General features: G+C 50.0%; 1 protein-coding gene across 1 annotated transcript in view; it reads right to left on the bottom strand.

Annotated features, from left to right (window-relative positions):
- Window positions 1-18,156, bottom strand: part of Tmem132d (transmembrane protein 132D) — a 497,735-nt gene that overhangs the window by 139,390 nt on the left and 340,189 nt on the right. Inside the window, exon 4 of the mRNA XM_026408042.2 lies at window positions 12,772-12,955. Coding sequence (XP_026263827.2) covers window positions 12,772-12,955 — 184 coding nt within the window. The remainder of the gene's footprint in view (window positions 1-12,771; window positions 12,956-18,156) is intronic.

Here is an 18,156-nt window from a genome sequence, read left to right as displayed (position 1 = left end):
GGGGAGCAGGGGATGACAATCCCTTCCACCAGGTAGGGGAGAGACGTGTCCTCACGTTCACATTCATTGTCTCCTCCTTGAAGCAAAGGGAAAGTTGGGGTTGAGGATAAGACGGTCCCTTTTGTTCAGGATAAGGGTAATGGGGGACTTGGTGGCACCCTGGAAAGTCTGGTTCATATAAACTGAAGACACAGCCGCTTCAGTGTTTGTGATTTGCCCCCATTGAAAAGCAGCATGTCCACCAGTTGTCAAGCAGAGATTAATAAAAAGTTTATGGAATGAATTACCTCCTGCATTCTTGCTTTAATGGTATCCAAGGTCATATTTAGCATCCCCTGAAATTTCTAGAGTTCTTAGCTTTTGTCAAGAAAAGAATACCTCGTGCTGAGAACTTTGGTGTTCAAGATATATAGATAAGTCCCATATGACAACGCCACCATTTTGTGAAAACATTTATTTAATATATTAGTTTCAAACTGTTTTAAAATCAATTGTTTCTCTTATTAGGAAGCCCTTGGGACTTTTTGATCAAGGTGGAATCGCCAATGCATTTATACACGCGGGCCGGCATCCTGTTCCTGTGGGACTTGGAGCCCTCTGCACTCTTCCGTACTGTGCACCCCTTTGTGGAGAATGCCGAGGGACTTCCCATGTAATGTGAGCATGCAAAGGGAAAAGCGGACATCTGCGTTTGGCCTTCACAAGCTATCCTGTTGCAGGACATCTGCCTCTGGAGTCCTGGCTCTCATTAAAGAATGCAGATATGCATGCTCCTGCTGAAAGTGCCCCTGGGTTGGTGGAGGCTTGGGATTCTGCTCAGGCTCATGGTCACCCTTGGGAACCCCGTCTTGCCCGACTGGCTTCATCGGGAGGAGGAGGTATGTATCTTTGCAGAGTGAGTCTTCGAAACCTATGTCCACTCATCTCTACCAGGCAAAGGGCAGCCGCAGAGTGGGTTCTCTTCCTCCTCCCATTAACGGTCACAGATGATATCTCTTTGGGGGCTACTTCTTCTCTTCTGGCTTTAGAGAAATGGATGAGGTTTGACAGGTGATAGCATTTTCCACCAAGAGGAGGATGGACCTGAGGGTGACTCTGATTCCTGTATGGCTGGGGATGAGGGACTTGGGGAAGTGTCTTGCTCCTTGTTTGCTCTCACGTGACTCCCAGGAGTAAAGCAGCAAGCAGCCAGTCTTGGGGACTTGCAGGTAGGTGCATGTGTCTGGCAGATGTGCTGATGACCTCCAAGCTCTGCCCTGCCCCTGTCCTTAGTGACCGGGCCTCATCTTAGCCTTCCCATAGCCCTGGAGGCCTGCAGCTCACAGCCCTCTGTAGGGGTGGCCTCTGGACTCAGCTCAGAGAACTCACTGCGTATCCACTGATGGCTAGTGGCAGAGGGCTGAGGAGGCACATGCAAGCAGCATGTCACCTGAGATTTCCAGGATACTTACAGGGGCTCACTCTGTGACCATGTGACTTTTTGTGTTTTTCTTCCTTTCCTTCAAACTTTTAACTCAGACACGATGGCTAGAGCTTCAACATACAATCTGCATCATGAGGTTTTTTTTTTTTTTTTTTGAGAATATAGTAGTCATGTGGTAGAGAGAGACACCCACCTCGATCCTGGGTCCCTTAGGACAAGGAAGCCACCTGTTAGTCTCAGAGAACCTATCTCTGGACTTGTTTTAAATGAAAAAGAAACCTCCATTGTCATTAAAAATATTGATTTGAGGCATCAAATTTTATGTATCCAAATGAATCTAATCATATATAATATATCAATAAATTCTGATTTTTGCATAAGCCAGTTGGGATTGAATTTGAAAACATCCTAATGGAGACTCACCCTCGCCATTTCACATGTGCCTAGCAGCAGGGTCAAGTCTGCATATTTAGAATATGGCTTCTTTACTTACTACCTAAAATACTCTCCAGTTAGTCTTTTTATCCCTAGAGGACATTCAAAGTTTACTTTTTCTTTCTTTTCTCAGAAAACTTGTAGAAGGAAGTAATAGCTGCCTCTACATTTTTGTGCTAATACCATAAATGTTCCCTTTGCTAACATTATTGTTAACAGCGGGACATTGCTATGAGTATATTCCTCACATGTTAGTATATTATCACCAGTAATCCCATATCATCAGTAGTAAGGGCAATGTCAGTCACCATAAGTGAGATTAGTGAGAGTATTTATTGTACAGTGGCCGAGTGCCTGTCCCTGAGCTTCATGTGTCAGCTCTACTCTCACCAAACCTCTACACCCCCCTCTGGAATGGAAGGGCTGTCACTGTCCCCTGAATTGCCACAATGAACTCTCAGGCCAGGGCTGTGGATTCAGCTTCTCCCGACTCACTCCACAGGCCCCGAGTGGTGACTGCCCTTCTGCTGTGGGCTGGCTGGGGTCCCACGGCTGCAGAACTCAGCTGACCAAGCCCTTTCACTGGGTGCTCGTGAGCAAGACAGAACCAACAGGAGGCTTGCTAGCATACAGAACCGGAGGTGAGGACGGCACAGCAGGAGGAGGCCGAGACTGGCCCTGTGCCCCAGGGTCCCCACGCACCACAGAACATCATCTGCAAATCTACCCCCACACAAGCTGGCTGGAGCCAGACGGTATCTTGCAGTTATGTAGATCCAGAGGTTTTCCAAAATTTTGAGTTTGGGTTCAGATGGTGTCTCTTGTGCCCAGTACAATTTTCACAGGTAGAAGAGATGATGGTGGGCGTGGCTGGCGGTGTGAATACCTGAAACACACATGGTCCTCCCTGCCAGCCAGCTTTTCTGAAAGTCTTTTCAGCTTTCGGTAGTTTCTGTTAAGATTCTGGACACGGGCTTCTAGAAAGCAATTCAGAAAGCCAGGCAACTTGGGCCCTGAGCAAGCGGAAGCTGGGGATCACTGTCGTCCCTTGTCATCTGCAGGGACCGGGACCAGGATCCCGAGGATGTTCAAGTCCCTTGTCTAACATCATGCCGTGATTGCATCCAGCCTGTGCACACCCACCATGTCCTTTAACAAGCTAGACGGCTTATTCTACCTGGTACTGTGCCAGCGCTCTGTAACCGTGTCACCCTGGACTGCTTAGGAGATAATGACAAGAAACCTAAGTCTCCACATATTTTACACAGTTTCATTTTTAAAGAGTATTTTCTGTCTGCAGTTGGTTGGTTGCCTCTAAGGATGCAAGCCCCAGGTGGGAGGGCCGCTGTAGGGGGGTCTCCCTCTGGCTGACAGCCCTCCTTTCTGCAGAGCCTTCCATCCTGGTCACTGCCCCTGGGACAGCAAGCAGGTTCTGACACAGTCCAGTGGACACTATCAAGGAGGAAGGCCATGAGGCTAACCCAAGATTGTGAGGGACGTGGAGACGGGTTTGGGATGGACAAGCGCCATGTGTGAGGGAGGCCACCCAGGGCCACAAAGAGGGGGCATTCAGTGACTTAAGAGTCACACATGGGTAGGGCTCGCTCATGCGGGGAATCACAATCTCCAGGCTGAGTCACAAACCTGCGAAGGCTAAAGAAGGTGGAGGGAGATGGGAGAAGGGGGACTCAGGCCACCTGCCTGGTAAGCCCATGTCCCTGCAGAAGCCACAGAATGGACTGGGTGGAAATTCTCCAGTGTTTGCTGTAGAAAATACACTTTTCTCATGACAACGACCCCTATTGTTAGTGGGCTTTTTTTCAAGGAGATCAGATGTTATGTCCCACATGAGTCGTGTAGGGACATTTCCACCTCAGCAGGAGGACACAGAGTGGCTGAGCCCGTTACACATACATTAGGTGCGGGGGCAAAGCGGAGCCCGCCAGCTGCAGTCCTGTGAGGCACACAACTAAGGATGACCTTCACATTTTTCTGTGATCAAACAAATCAAAGCAGCACACTATTTTGTGACATTTGAAAGTCACATGAAATTCGAACTTCAGTGCCCATGCATGACGTCCTTGGACTCAGTGGCACTGATTTGCTCACACATGGCTGTCAGGGGCCACAGAGGCAGGGCTCTGCTGCTATACAGGGGTTGTGTGCCCACGAGACTGAAAATGAACACCACCTGTCCCTTCGCAGAGAGCGACTGTCAACCCTATTGCTTCCAACCGCGTTTGAGTGACAGCTCCCTTTATAAAACAAACATCTATGTAAGAAAGTAGCACTCCTTTGTTGCTCTGAAATAAGAGCCATACTGTAATCTACCTGTGCACATGCTGGAAAAAATCCATATGATATTTTATCTGAAGTACAAATGAAAGCAAACCATTGATGATAAAATAATAAGCATCTGAATACATGCATTTTGAGACAGGAGCACTCATAAGACAACTGTGCTTAGACACCTGCACCACTCCACGGAGGGGGGTGAGTGGGAGAACACATGGGTAGATGGATGCAGGTGCTTTATCTGAAGCTCAGTGTCTCAGGGTATTGCTACTGGGGTTCAAAGGGGGCTGGCTGACAGTAGCTGGTACTTTGAGGAGCACATGGTAACCGACCAGTGGTGGCCTGCAAGAGAGGAGCTTCCATCTGCTCTCCTCCTATTCTCCTCTCATCTTGGCTGAACTCAGGCCCAAGCCAATGGGCAGGCAATCAGTTGAGTGCCAACCAGGAAGGATAGACTGCAGGGGTGTGGTGCAGGGTGAACAGGAGTGGACAATGGATCCGCAGAGCAGATGGTAGTGTACAGGCTGACACCTCAACAAATATATGATCTCCCCTGAGTTCCCATGACAAAAGTCCAGAACTGTACCATCTAAACTGATAGCCATTAGCACCAAGGGCTACTGAAGTTTATGTCACTCTTCAAGTTTATGTTACTTCTCATGTTACTCTTTAGTCACACTCTTTGCATTTCTAGAACTCGGGAACCATGTATGGCCACGGCTGTCATATGGGATGGCTCAGGTCACAGGACAGGATTTCAGCTTAGACAGTCCTATCGGGTGGTGTGGTCTGCTCTAGACTCAGCTGATCTTTCCTGGTCAAGCGAGCTCCTGTCCATTTTTATGTCTGGATACCAGGTGTCCCCCAAAGGCTCAGAGGAGAGATGATCGTACTGTGAGAGCTGCAGCCTCATCAGGCCACCCAGTTTGAATGGACTGGGTGGTGACTATGAGCAGGTGGGGTGGGGCTGGAGGAGGCAGGTCACTGGGGGCTGCCCTGAAGAGGTCATCTTCCCTGTGGACTGCCCCCTGCTTCCTGACCCCACCATGAGCTGAGCAGATTCCCTCTTCTGGGTGCTGCCCCATGACGTTCTGCCTCACCTGGGCCCAGAGCAGAACTGGGCTGAGACCTCTAAAGCCACAAGACCCGGCTTTCCCCATCTAAGTTGTCCCCATCAGGTATTTTGGTCACAGTGATGCAGAAGCTGACCAGTGCATCCAATCAGAAACAAGTTCTGCTGTCCCCAGGCAGTACATCGAGACCTTCCGTCTACCTTCACCAGGTCCACCGTCGTCACCCTTTGTATGTGGACTTGGAAATTAGCCTCCAACCTGACCTTCCCATTTCCACCACCCCTTAGTGTATTCCTCACAGCCTTCAGAGAGACATGTGTGAACGAGTTCACAAATTAGATCAGGGTGAGACGCCTGGAATCAGTGATTGCCCAGCTCGTGCCCTGGCTGATGAGGGCTTGTACCCAGCACCTGCAGCTCTGCAGCCTCCCACTGCTGCCCCTGGACTCAGCATCCCCAGCTCCTGGGGCCTTTCCCCAGTGAAAGCGCTTCGAGCTGGCCATGGCTGGGCTTCAGCCTCCATGTTTCCTTCTGCTTGGACAACGGGCTCTTCTCACGTCTTCCCAGGCTGGATGCTTGTGGCACAGATGTCCCCTCTGCACTGACCACCTCATCTGAGGGAGCTGGCCTGCTTGGCGGCTCCCTGTTCAGCTGGCCCAAGCACACACAGATTCTGAAATCATCTTGGTCAGTCATTTCTCACTCGCCACCTCACTAAACCAAACCTGTCCCCCGCTAGACTCCAAGCCCAGAGGCCAGCGCCCGGCACACAGCGGGGCTTGTAGACATTCCCTGAGTGTGCGGTGTCTCTGTTGCGCCTACAAAATGAGTCACATCACGATCATTTGTTCACTGCGAGCAACTGGCTGTGCGCAGCTGTGCTGTAAGAGCCACGCGGCAGACAGCAAGAGCAAGAGTGCCGGGTGCTGGTGACAGCACTGAGACCCAGCCACTGCTGCTGCCACTCATTATAAATCACCTCTGGAGAGGAGGCTCATTAGGGAGCTCACAGGCATCGGGGGGGCTGGAAAGGGAAGGCAGTGGCTTTGCGCATAATAAATAATTCATTTTCAGATGATTTCCTTATTTCAATGAGACTTCTCCGTTTCCATTTGGTGAGCGCGAGTCGTTGCATTTGCATTTTCCAAGGATCTTTCTGCACACTGCACAGATCAACAGCCCACACCCTCCGCTCTGGCTTGCAAAAGCTGCCTGGTGGACGGGGGGTGAGCATGGACTGTGGAGCCCATCCAAGTGGAGCCAATGTCTTAGCTGGGCAGCATGGAGCCCGGATACAAGGTGGGTGTCTCCTCCATCTGTGGGGCAGGACAGGAGTGGTACCCAGGCTCTGGGCCACCCTGGGGTTCCAGGAGCTCAGGGAGATTAGTGAGCCCCACCTGGTGTATGGTGAGTGCTGAGCGTGCTGTGGTCACCCAGCGCTGTGTGGGCAGCACTGGCCACTCAACAGCACACAAAGAAAGCAGGCGCCTTCGAGCAGGAAGATTTTTCTCAAGGGCTGTCACAGCATCTTAATTTGCACTTGGTTGAGGACGTCTGAAAAGGAAAGTGGCCGTGTGCTTGCAGCCCGACTGAATTTTCAAAAAGTCGGAGTGAAACAACAGAGGAATCTGGCATATTAATTAACAGGCTGACACGGGAGAGAACGCCAGGAAAAGTCACACAGAAAGAGCCCAGAGCCCGCTTTTATGCTAAAAATAAAGAGAATTTTCACGATTAGGAGCCAGGAAAGAAGGTTCCTTCTGTGACTTGGGGATATTTCCCACGTCCTGATCTCCACAGGTGACTGTCACAGCACATTACCTGTGCCGACTTCAAATTGCCGGGCGATAAGGATCCAGCCGCCCTCTCTCTGGAGATGTCTGTACTCCTGGGGGACACTGTCTGCAGGCATTTATCAGCAGTCGGCCCTGGGTCAGCGCTGTGCTTCCTGCAGGGCGTGCAGACAGCAGGAGGCCAGGGCAGGGCCAGAAGCCCGGAAGCAGGGAGCTCAAAGCTGTGCTCCGTGTCCGGACACGAGGTTCTGAGGATGAGGAGGAGGTGTGGTTGGTGAAAGGACGGCTCCCCTCACTTAAGGAGAGAAATGCACTCCCTCCAGCACAGCTCGGAAACTATGTCATCAGAAGTTGATGACGTCACGATCACGTGGTCATAAAAGTGAGGGGAAGTTTGTCTGCTAGGTTTACAGAGATGGGCCATTGGTCCTGGTCATAGGCGGAGGAGGACACTGACCAGAAAGACTCAGGAAGACGTAGTGAGTTAAGGAGGGAAGAGGGTAACTCCACTGTCACCAGGAGCTGTTCAAGGAAGGGACTCGGTGTTCAGGGGAGCCAGCTCAGGTGGGCTAGACTGAAGAGCCCAGCTCCCATTGGGGTCGGGACTGCAGAGCCCCAGCTCCTGCTAAGGAGCAGCACAGAAGGCCAAGGTGGTGCCCAGGAGCCCGGCTGCTTCTGTGGGCAGGAGCTTGGGTTTGGGTGAAGATCAAAGGATAAAACGAAACGATGAAGGACCGAGATACATCAAAGTGGCTTCCCTGGCACACAGGGTCGGCTGCCAGGCTCCGTGGCTCCCAGTGGCAGGGTCTCAACCAGCAGAGGAGCCTGTCATCCTCCCTGTGTGCAGGGAAGCAGCAGGGCCACCCCAGGTCCCACCTGGCCACGAGGACCAAGAAAGGGCGCTGGGAGCAGGTGGCCTGGGAGGTGGGCCAGGAAGCAGGGGCCAGGGTCTGCTGGTGGCACGGTGGAGGTGCCTGTCACTAGGAGGAACCCGTGGCCCGTCCTCGGCTGGGTGTTTGTCTAGGACCCTGTGGCCTCCCTGGGAGTGTGCAGGGCTGGGCTGGCAAACACACCCGTCCCCTTCTGTCATTGTAAATCCTGTCAAGTCACTTCAGGGTCACAGCTCCCCTCTGCTGACTATCAAGGGCAACTCAGAGGCAGTCTGTCCTGACCTCACCTCCAGACTGACTTGTAGCTGAAGTCCCAGCCCAAGGGCAGCAGCCGAAGAGTGGTCGTCACAGCTGAGGCACGAGACAAAACCAGCACCTGTGGGGACCCAAGATGCAACGAGCACCTGTGGGGACCCGCTGCAGGAGGGCCAGGTCCTGACCTCCCAAACGTCCTCCACCTCCTTTTCCTGAACTGACAGCAACATCCATGTTAGCAGCCCCCAAAGACTCTTCCTGAAAGGAGTGAAAATGCGTTTGCTGGATTTGGAAATGAAGGGCCTTATGACCAAGTTTTAAAGGACTTGCCGGTGCCATGGGACCCGCTGACGTGGGTCTCAGCATGGCTGCCTGGGAGCCTGGCCAAGCTCCAGACCCATGTGGCAGCCACAAGCCAGGCGCCTCCACGGAGCTCAGGACCTCTCTCCTCAGAACGACTGTGGCTCCAAGGAGGACTCCCACTCTTCAGAGAAGGGCAACCTGGGCCCAGGGTGAGACAGGGACGTGAGGTGGACAGTGTTCACTGAGGTCAAAAACGCATTTTACCTAGAGCATAGTCCAGGTGGATTTCCCAAACTGGAAAAAATGCAAGGAAGTTCACAAAAATTAATGACTGGGTAAGAGAATGCAAAAGCCCTCACAGCCCTGGACACCAGGGTAGCTATGTCCCAGCTCCAAGTTTCCCAGAGGTGAAATCACACATCCACCAAGAAGGGGAGGCCGTGGGCTTTGCCCCAGGTTGGCCTCCCGTCCTCCACCCTGCAGAACTCTCCAATGCGTCTGCCTTTGGCTTCACTTCCCAAGGCTGCATTTCGGCTTGCCTGTGTGTATGTGAGCCGTGTTCAGATATTTTAATAGTTGGAGATTTTTATAAACAAATAAAACAGGTCCATCTTTCCTCTTGGAAGTAATTAGAGGGAGATGGGGGATTTCTGTATGGAAAAGATCAGTGGATTTGAACACACACACACTCACACACACACACACACACACACACATACACACACAATCAGACAAGCAAAACTTTCTGCACATCAAAAAAAAATGTAACCTGTGAAGTTGGCAGGTGAATAGTAAACTGGAAAGGCAGTGGGTGCTATGTCAATCAGACGGCTGGCACCACAGATGTAGAAAAGTGTTTCCCATGTCGGAGGAGGAGGGGGAAGTGTTTTAGTTCTGCAAGATGGAGAAGTCCTAGAGATCCAGGGAGCAGCAACGTGATCACATCTAAAGCCAACCAACTACGTGTAGAGAGGCCCAGATAGAATCCTCATCAAAAAAAGTGAAGCAGGAGGCATCAAAATACCAGACCTTAAACTATACTACCAAGCTATAGTAACAGAAACGGCATGGTGTTGGCACCAGAACAGACGTGAAGATCAATGGCACAGAATAGAAGGCAGAGACAAACCCACATGAATACAGTTGTCTCATACTAGACAAAGGCACCATCAACATGCACTAGAGGAAAGATAGACTCTTCAACAAAGGTGCTGGGAAAACTGGAAATCCATATGCAACACAATGAAATTAAACCCCCATCTCTCGCCATGCACAAAACTCAACTTAAAGTGGATCAAGGAACTAGGAATTAAATCAAAGACCCTGCATCTACTAGAAGAAAAAGCAGGCCCAATTCTCCATCATGTTGATTTAGGAACCAAATTCTGCAATAAGACTCCTAAAGCACAAGAAATAAAGTTAAAAATCGATAGATGAGATTTTTGTTAAACTAAAAAGCTTCTTTACAGCAGAGGAAATAATCAAAAACAGGAAGAGAGAGCCTACAGAAAGGGAGAAAATCTTTGCCACTTGCTCCTCAGATACAGCATTAATCTCCAAGATATATAAAGAACTCAAAAAACTTACACACACACACACACACAAACACACACACACACACACATACACATAACCCAATCAATAAATGGGCAAAGGAACTGAACAGACACTTCCCAGAAGAAATATGAATGGTCAACAAATATATGAAAAAATGTTCAAAATCACTCACAATTAGAGAAATACAAATTAAAACTTCACTGAGATTTCATCTCACTCTAATAAGAATGGCAATTATCAAAAATATAAGTAGCAATAAATGTTGGAGAGAATGTGGGGCAAAAGGTACACTCACATATTTCTGGAGGGACTGCAAATTGGTGAACTCACTCTGGAAAGCAGCATAGCAATCTCTCAGAAAACTTAGAATGGAACCATCATTTGACCCAGTTATCCCACTCCTCAGCATTATACTCAGAGGACTTAAAATTAGCTTACGATAGTGACATGGCCACATCAATGTTTATACCAGCTCAATTCACAATTGCAAAGTTATGGAACCAACCTAGATGCCCTTGAACAGATGAATGAATTAAAAAAAATGTGATACATATACACAATAGGATATTACTCAGCCATGAAGAAGAGTGAAATTATGGCATTTGCAGGTGAATGAATGAAACTGGAGAGTATCATGCTAAGTGAAATAAGTCAATTCCAAAAAAACCAAAGGCCGAATATGTTCTGTCATATAGGCAGGAGGGAGGGAAGAGTGGAGGTTCACCTGATTGGGCAAGGGAGGGTAAAAGGGAATGGGAAAGACAGTAAAATCAACTAGACATCACTTTCCTATGTTCATATATGAATACATGAGCAGTGTCGCTCCACATCATGTATCACCACAAGGAGCGGAAATCATACTCCATGTATGTATGGTATGTCAAAACACACTCTACCGTCATGTGTAACTAAAAAAAAAACAAGTTTAAAAAAATTTCAAAAACGAAAGTTCAAGATGGTAAATTCAATATCATGTGGGGTTTTTTCCACTTTAAAAGAAGATTTATGACAAAGTAATAATAAGGAGTTGCATTCCCACTAAGAAAATAAAACAGGCAACGAGCAAATGTTTAATAAGGAAATAAAAAAAATGTAACCCAAAGAGGACAAATTAAGGCAACACTGAGATATAATTTTTGCTTAATAAATTCTCTGTTTTAAATTTTAATATTCTGTGTTGGTGAAGTTGTTGGGATGTGGGTGTCATCATACACAGCAGGTGGAACTGTAAATTAGTTAAACTTTCCAGAAGGCAATTTGGCAACCATTGAAAAAACTACTAAAAAATGCATATCCTTTGATTCATATTTCTAAAAGTTTACCTCAAGGAATCAATCAGAGATGTATGCAAAGGATTCCATACCCCAAATATAAGCCACAGTGTATTTTATGATAGAAAAGTCTCTAGCATTGTAAGTTTGTGTGGTGGTGTCAGGGAGCTATCAGGGGAATTTTTTTTGGAGTTATCCTTTATTCCCAAATTTCTTCCACACAGATTTCCAGTGCTTGGGAAAGTCCTGCCATCCACACACTGGGGTGTGGCCAATAGGATGGGAGCAGAGGTGGGGCACTGAGCAAGAGATTGTGTCCGCCCTTGTCTCCTTCAGCCTCTTCTTGCTGCTGCAGTGTGGACATGTTTGTCATTAATTTGGGATCATGGAGACAAGGACAATATCTCTGGGGTCACTCAGCCATAGGATGCTGTTCCCTAAGCCTCTGAAGCCATCATATAAACCTGGGCTAATCCCAAACAGGGGCTAGAACCACATAGACTCACCGGCCCTGAGACTGCACTAGGAGGTCTCCTTCAGAGATGCCGGAGTCGTGTTGCTCAGCTCTCTCAGAGGTCCTCTGGCCCTGAATTCATCTCCACATGCAGCCAGAGTGCTTCCTAAAGACACCATTAGGCCACCTGTCTCCTGACCACACCCGGTAGCCTCTGGTTTCTTTAGACAACCCAGCCCCACCTCTGTCCTCACCTGGCCCAGGGGAGCCAGCCGGCGCTCCTCTTTCTCTAGTGATTCTGGGATTTGCATCTGATTTCTTACAAATATCCCTCAACGAACATCAGAGTAACAAAGTCAAAGTAAGGTACTGAGGGTGACGGCCACCACTCTTCCATGACAAGCCGGCTCTTCACTCTCGAGCCACGGGCAGCCGCCCTGCCAGCACGGCTGGAGTCTTACCAGACCAAAGTGTGGGAACCAGTTCATCAATGCGGTTCAAGAACCAGCCGCGCCCGCAGGCTGCCCCGCACTCTGATGGCCCCTTCCAGAAAGAGCTCCATCTCATTGCTGGGAGCTGTTCAGTAACAAAGGAGGCCTGCTGCAGAATCAGCTCACCTGCTGGCACAACCCGTGCTCCTCTGGTTTCCCGCAACAGAACCTAAGCCATGTGCCATGCTCAGGGACAACAGCCTCAGCCCTGCTCACAACCAGGCACGGCCACCCGACACTCCACGCCTTTGCCCTGCAGAGCTGCACATGAACAGACTCCGCACAGGATCTACATCATATGCCACGCAGATATCAAATCAGCAATCATTTTCATACAAAGACAGACCCAATTTTAATACCTGGAGTTAAGAGTGCACATTTCTAGAGTTGGCGGATGTGGTCAACTTCACAGCCTCTTCTCCCCCTACCCTGGTTCTCGCTCACTGACATTCCCCACCAAACCTGGGTCACAGCGTGGCACCTTCCCTGTCCCGGAGTTCGGTACAAAGAGCCCGAGGCAGGCACTCTTACCATGGCCAGCGGGATAACTCCAATCAAGTCCTTCTGGCTCACGTAGATCTTGGACACTCCCAGGTCCGACGTGATCTCTCCTGGGTACTCCACCTGCCACGTGACCAGCTGTGTGGTGGGCGGGTCACTGGACTCCTCGACTTCCACGTCGATCTGCATGACTTCATAGGAGGTGCCATCCACACTGGAGAGGAGGAGAGAGCAACTGTGAAGGACTAAGCAGGGCACCGGCTGCAGGTGTGCAGCCATGGGAATTTCCGCATTAGTCACCCACACAGGGCTTTAGGAAGGACACACCATTGACAGTGGGCTTTGCAGTGTTTGCTGGACTCACACAGCAATACTCGATGGCCCCAACTCTCCGATTCTGTGAGCTGTACATCATCCCCAGGGCAGGTGAGGGGGATCATCACGGCCAACTGCAATTCCACTTCCTAAGTGCTTTCTGACCCGTCTCCATAGGGGAGGACTCCCTCTCCTGCTCAGTTCTGTCTTGCAAAGGATGGCCAGTTAGAGGTGGGTGGACAACTCCTTGGGCATCTGAGGGTGCTGTGGCTTTGTTTTCTAGCTGGTGAGAGAATTGCAGAGGAACAGAGGCAAGGCATGGGAAGAGCTCAGACCAAGGGGTCCATGCTGATGAGCATGGCAACATGGACAGATGCTACCTGGACACAGGAGTTATTGTGACAAACATTAGCTTTTCGGCAGCTTGGATTCCTATAGGCATGCATCTAGAAAGGAATAAAAGATTACTAGGATTAGATCAGCAACTCTTAATGTTAGTTTAATTAGTTGGCTACCTCTTGTACCTTTTTATAGTCTGCTTTTTATATAATGTCTGCCATTTTATGTGTCAGGTTAAAAAAACAAGTAGTATCGTGCCAGCCCCTCCCAGAAGAGGAAATGAAGACTGTCGGGGAGAGTCCACAGAGAGAGGTGCGAAGCCTCGGGGGCCAAAGCATGCTGCATCCATCAGATCCAACCTGAAGACTCAAGTAAGTCTTGAGTTTGCAAGAGGGTCACTCAGGAGTCTCAGAGGCACCCTCCCTACAGGTGACAGAGCCATGGAACCTCTTATCTCTCCACCCAACTGTATGGATGCTCAGGGATATGGGGGTCTTCTCAGGAGCAGCCTTCCTCCTCGGCATAAGGGCACAGGTGGAGTGCTGTGTATGGGGGGCTCAGTAATGAAGGGAGAAAGAGGGAGGAAGAGAGAGAAAGATGAGCAGGAGGAAGAGGAGGGTGGAGAAATGGCATCGGAAGACCTAAGACTCCACTGCAGGGATGCTCCAGCAGCATCTCCCACAGGGACAGGAGGAGCTGTCCTGGACGGGAGCAATGGCAGGGAAGATGGCACCTGCTGGGGAGTCCTGCAGGCTCTCAGTCCTCGGCTCCCACGGGAAGGAGGTTTGATCTGGGAAGCAGAAGATGGGGTGGGCCTGGAGACCATGCACCCCTGCCCAGGGGCCCTTCCTCTCCCCTTCCTTTTTATTTCTTTCATGGATAAATGTGCACATGGAAAATCTCATTTTCCTTTTCTTCTTTAAAATGAATGTCATTGTGCCTGTTCACAGTGGCTAACGTGCTCTGAATCACGTGGTTTTAGGAAAGTGGTTTTGGTGAAGTGAATCAGCCTCCCTCCCCTCACATGGGCTCACGGTTGTTGGTGTAGCCAGGGGATCCCGCATCAGCTTGTCCCACAGGAGACACGTGCACAGCCCACCCCAGCACTGTGGCCTCTCTGGGCATCAGACCCTAGATGGCTCATCCCACACGCTGCTGCTCTAACTCCTCTGCCCCCGTCACAGCTGGCCCTGGCGCTCCCTGTCCCATTCTCTGTCTACTCCCTTTGGTTGCTCTTGTTTCTTTAATATTCCACGTGGACATGAGCGCCTGCACTGTTTTCTTTCTCTGTCAGGCTTGTTTCACTAGCACGATGTCCGCCAGAATCATCCACATGAGGCCAAGGGCTGGTACCTTTGAACTGGCTGAATGTTATTCCATGCCATGCATGTGCACACACTCACACACCCCTTGCTTTTCATAAGCCAATCACGGCTGTCTTTTTGGAGCGCTAAGTGGACTTCACTATTCACCAATAGAAGAAAGGTGGGATCCAGGTCCTGGAGAACACTCCCGTGTCTTTATATTTATAAGAGTTGTGGTATGGCTTCCCCGTGGATGAAATGGGATCATCTCTATGAGGGCTGTGCTGGGCCCACCTTGCCATGTTGGTCACAGGAAAGTTGCATTTGTGGGGCCCAATGAGCAAAAGTTATGCTGAGGGCTGGGGCCCTTCCAGCAGCCTCCTGGCCTGTGACCCTGCAACCTGACCTGTGTGACCCCATGGCCTGAGCTGTGTGACGCCCACGGCCTGACCTGACACCTCCAGTGGTGCTCAGTCCTGTACCCTTCCGGGTGCCCTCATCTCAAACACCATGGAACAGTCCTGCCCAGTGGGCACACAGGGCTTCTCTTAGCCCCACACCCTCTCCTTGTCTCTGCAGCTCACTGTGACATACCTACCCATTCACCTCTCCATGTGTTGAAGCTTTGTCCAAAGACCCGCCTACGACTCCACCGCCACCCGTGAGCTAGCCAGCGCTGTTCACTTCACCTAATGCTCCTCCTCCTGGAGTCTGATGTGGAGGGTCCCTGCCATGAGATCCCCTTCTCCCTTAGATCTCTCTGCTGGCCCAGATATACCAGCAGCCAGGTCTCCTTTGAGCTGAGTGTCCTCTCTCTGATGTGGTGAGGAAGCGCTCCAACCTGGGAATTATCCTGGGACAGCACAAACTTCAAAAAGCCCGTTCCCCTGAACTTCAGGCAGAACTTTGCAAGTATGTGTGTCTTCTCATGAAGGCCCAGCAGGTTGGGCGGGCTTCCTGGAGGGTCTGCTGCACTGGGGCTGTGAACTGAGCGCCTGACAGTTTCCTTTACACGTTCTGCACATGCTGATCCGGCTTGGAATAACTCATCGTGTATATCTGGCATATCAGTGGAAGTTTGAATACCCTGTTGTAAACGTACGGCACTGGAGAGCTTCCAGAAGCCTTGCATATTCGGCAGTAATTATCACTTTGTCATGCTGAACTCTGAGGGGAAGGACCGGGATCCTGGAGTCTGTGTGTGTGTGTGTGTGTGTGTGTGTGTGTGTGTGTGTGTCCTGAGAGGCATGGTCATGCTCATCTTTGAATCCGAGCTCACCATGGAGTCCAGTTACTGGTTTTCATCAGAAGGTCACCTACAGATGAATACGGTAGGCAGAGTGGAAGTTTAGAATGAGCCTGCTCAGCACCATGACTGTCCACCTGGCCCCTGCATTAGGACTGCCTGGACTGACCAGCCACCAGCCCTGCAGAGATATGGTTGTTCTTGGGTCTAGCCAGGTGTCATTTTCCTCCTTCTGCCCTCCCTCTTCACTCTCTTTCTCTGCCTTTCTGACTTTACTGTTTGGAGTTTCTAACATACAACTGGAATTGTGAACCACTGAGCAGAGGCTTATGACGGTCTGTGTGGGTAGCCATGCCCTGGGATGTATTGGCTCTAGAAGGAGAGCATGAAGTTCATGAACTATCAGGACATGATGGGTCAAACTGCCAAGGCACAGCAAACAAGGGAGAAGAAAGTTTCTGCATTGAAGTCATCCTTGAGTGTAAGTCAGGAGGAAGGTGGCACCAGATGAGGGACACGGGGGTAAACCAGGACTGCTCAGACATCACTTCTCCAGGACAGAACCCCCCAGTTCCCTCCATTCCTCTCCCATAGATGAGTCCAATAACCTGCAACATGGTGGCACAGTGGTGCCCCCCCCCCCATGATCCCAGCTACCCAGGAGGCTGAGGCAAGAGGACTGAAAGGTTGAGGCCAGCCCGGGCAACTTAGTGAGACTCTGTCTTAGAATCAAACAAAAAGGGATGGGGGTGTATCTCAGTGGTAGAGTGCCTGGGATTCAATCCCAGTGCAGCAAGACAAAACAGGACAAAAACAACAATAAAAAGCTCTGCAACGCAGCGGGATCTGGGTATCAGCCTAGGAGGCAGCATCACTAAGGACTTTGGCGGGTTCACATGGAGGACAGCATGCATTCACCTGGGAACAGCCCCGGTGTGGTCAGATGTGTGCACTTGAAAGCAGCTGTATGTGGAGATCACTGTAGTTTCAGCTTCTCACACTGGTGTGGTCACTACCAGTGATGGAATTTTAAGGCCAAGTCCACCCCCATCCCCTGACTTGCTGCAATCTTTCACTACACGGAGGACAACCAGATGGAAGTGGCGTGCGGTAGCCTCATACCCACCTCAGACTCCTCGTCCCGAGTGTAGACACGGAGGAATCTGCTACCAGCCTAGTTCTCTTGCACAGGACGATGAAGAATATCCCTTAACATGGATAGCTCTTCTCATGTCCCAACAACTGTTGCTGATGTGGGCCCCACTGGACATTGGATTAAAATCCAATCCAAGTCTTTTCACTAGAAAGGGCTTCATTTAAGAGACAAATTTGAACATGCTGAATAGAAGGACACAGCCCTTTTGAAGACAGGACCCTGGGTCTATACAGGTGCAGATAGGTACCATGCCCTCCAGGGCCCCAGCTCACAGCTCAAAGACACAGACAGACAGCAGGCTTCCCAGGGCACCTCCACAGGTTGCAAGGCCAGAAGAGGATACATGTCCTCAAATCAAATTTTAATATACTCATGCCTCTATTTTGGGGGTAGTGCAACAATCAGCTTTTCCTGGGTATTCTCTCATGTGCACTTGGTTTTAAGAGCTCTCTGTGTCTTATCTCGTGATCTTCAGAGTATTCCAATGCACAGGATGATATTATGATTCTCCATTTATAGGTGAGACACCTAAACTCCAAGAAGACCAGTGTTGGTGCAGGTCTCTAGCTAGGAGTGAGGAGCCGGCGCAATCACAGCACGACACCCCCTCCTGGTCCCTGTCCCATCCTCCCATCCTCTCTCCAGTGAGCACAAAAACCAGAGAGCAACTTCCATCTCCCCTAGGAACACAGGTCCGTGTGTTCTACGGGGCTTGCTCGAAACCCGGAAACCGAATCTGAATGCATCAAAACAACTCAGCACAAGCAAAGCAGGAACGTTTTTGATACAAGACACTTTGAAATTAACTTTGCCTTTAGTGTTCTCTGCCAGCTCCTTCAGTCCTGTGATGTTTCTGTAAATCAAAGTGGAAATGTGGAGAATAGTGCCTTAGATAGGAAAGCTTTACCATTCGTTGGAGAGATCAAAAACCAAGTCAACATCTGTTTGAACTGTTTACGGCGGAGCATTCCAGATGCCAGTCAGCGCATCTCAAAGCTACCTGTGTTTTCTTACAGGTTAGAATCCAGTGTAGGATGGTAGGTCCTTGAAAAGCA

This window comes from Urocitellus parryii, chromosome 3 (assembly GCF_045843805.1).
Source record: "Urocitellus parryii isolate mUroPar1 chromosome 3, mUroPar1.hap1, whole genome shotgun sequence".
In the NCBI taxonomy this organism is placed as follows: Eukaryota; Metazoa; Chordata; class Mammalia; order Rodentia; family Sciuridae; genus Urocitellus; species Urocitellus parryii.
This window is presented reverse-complemented; position numbering and strand designations above follow the sequence as displayed.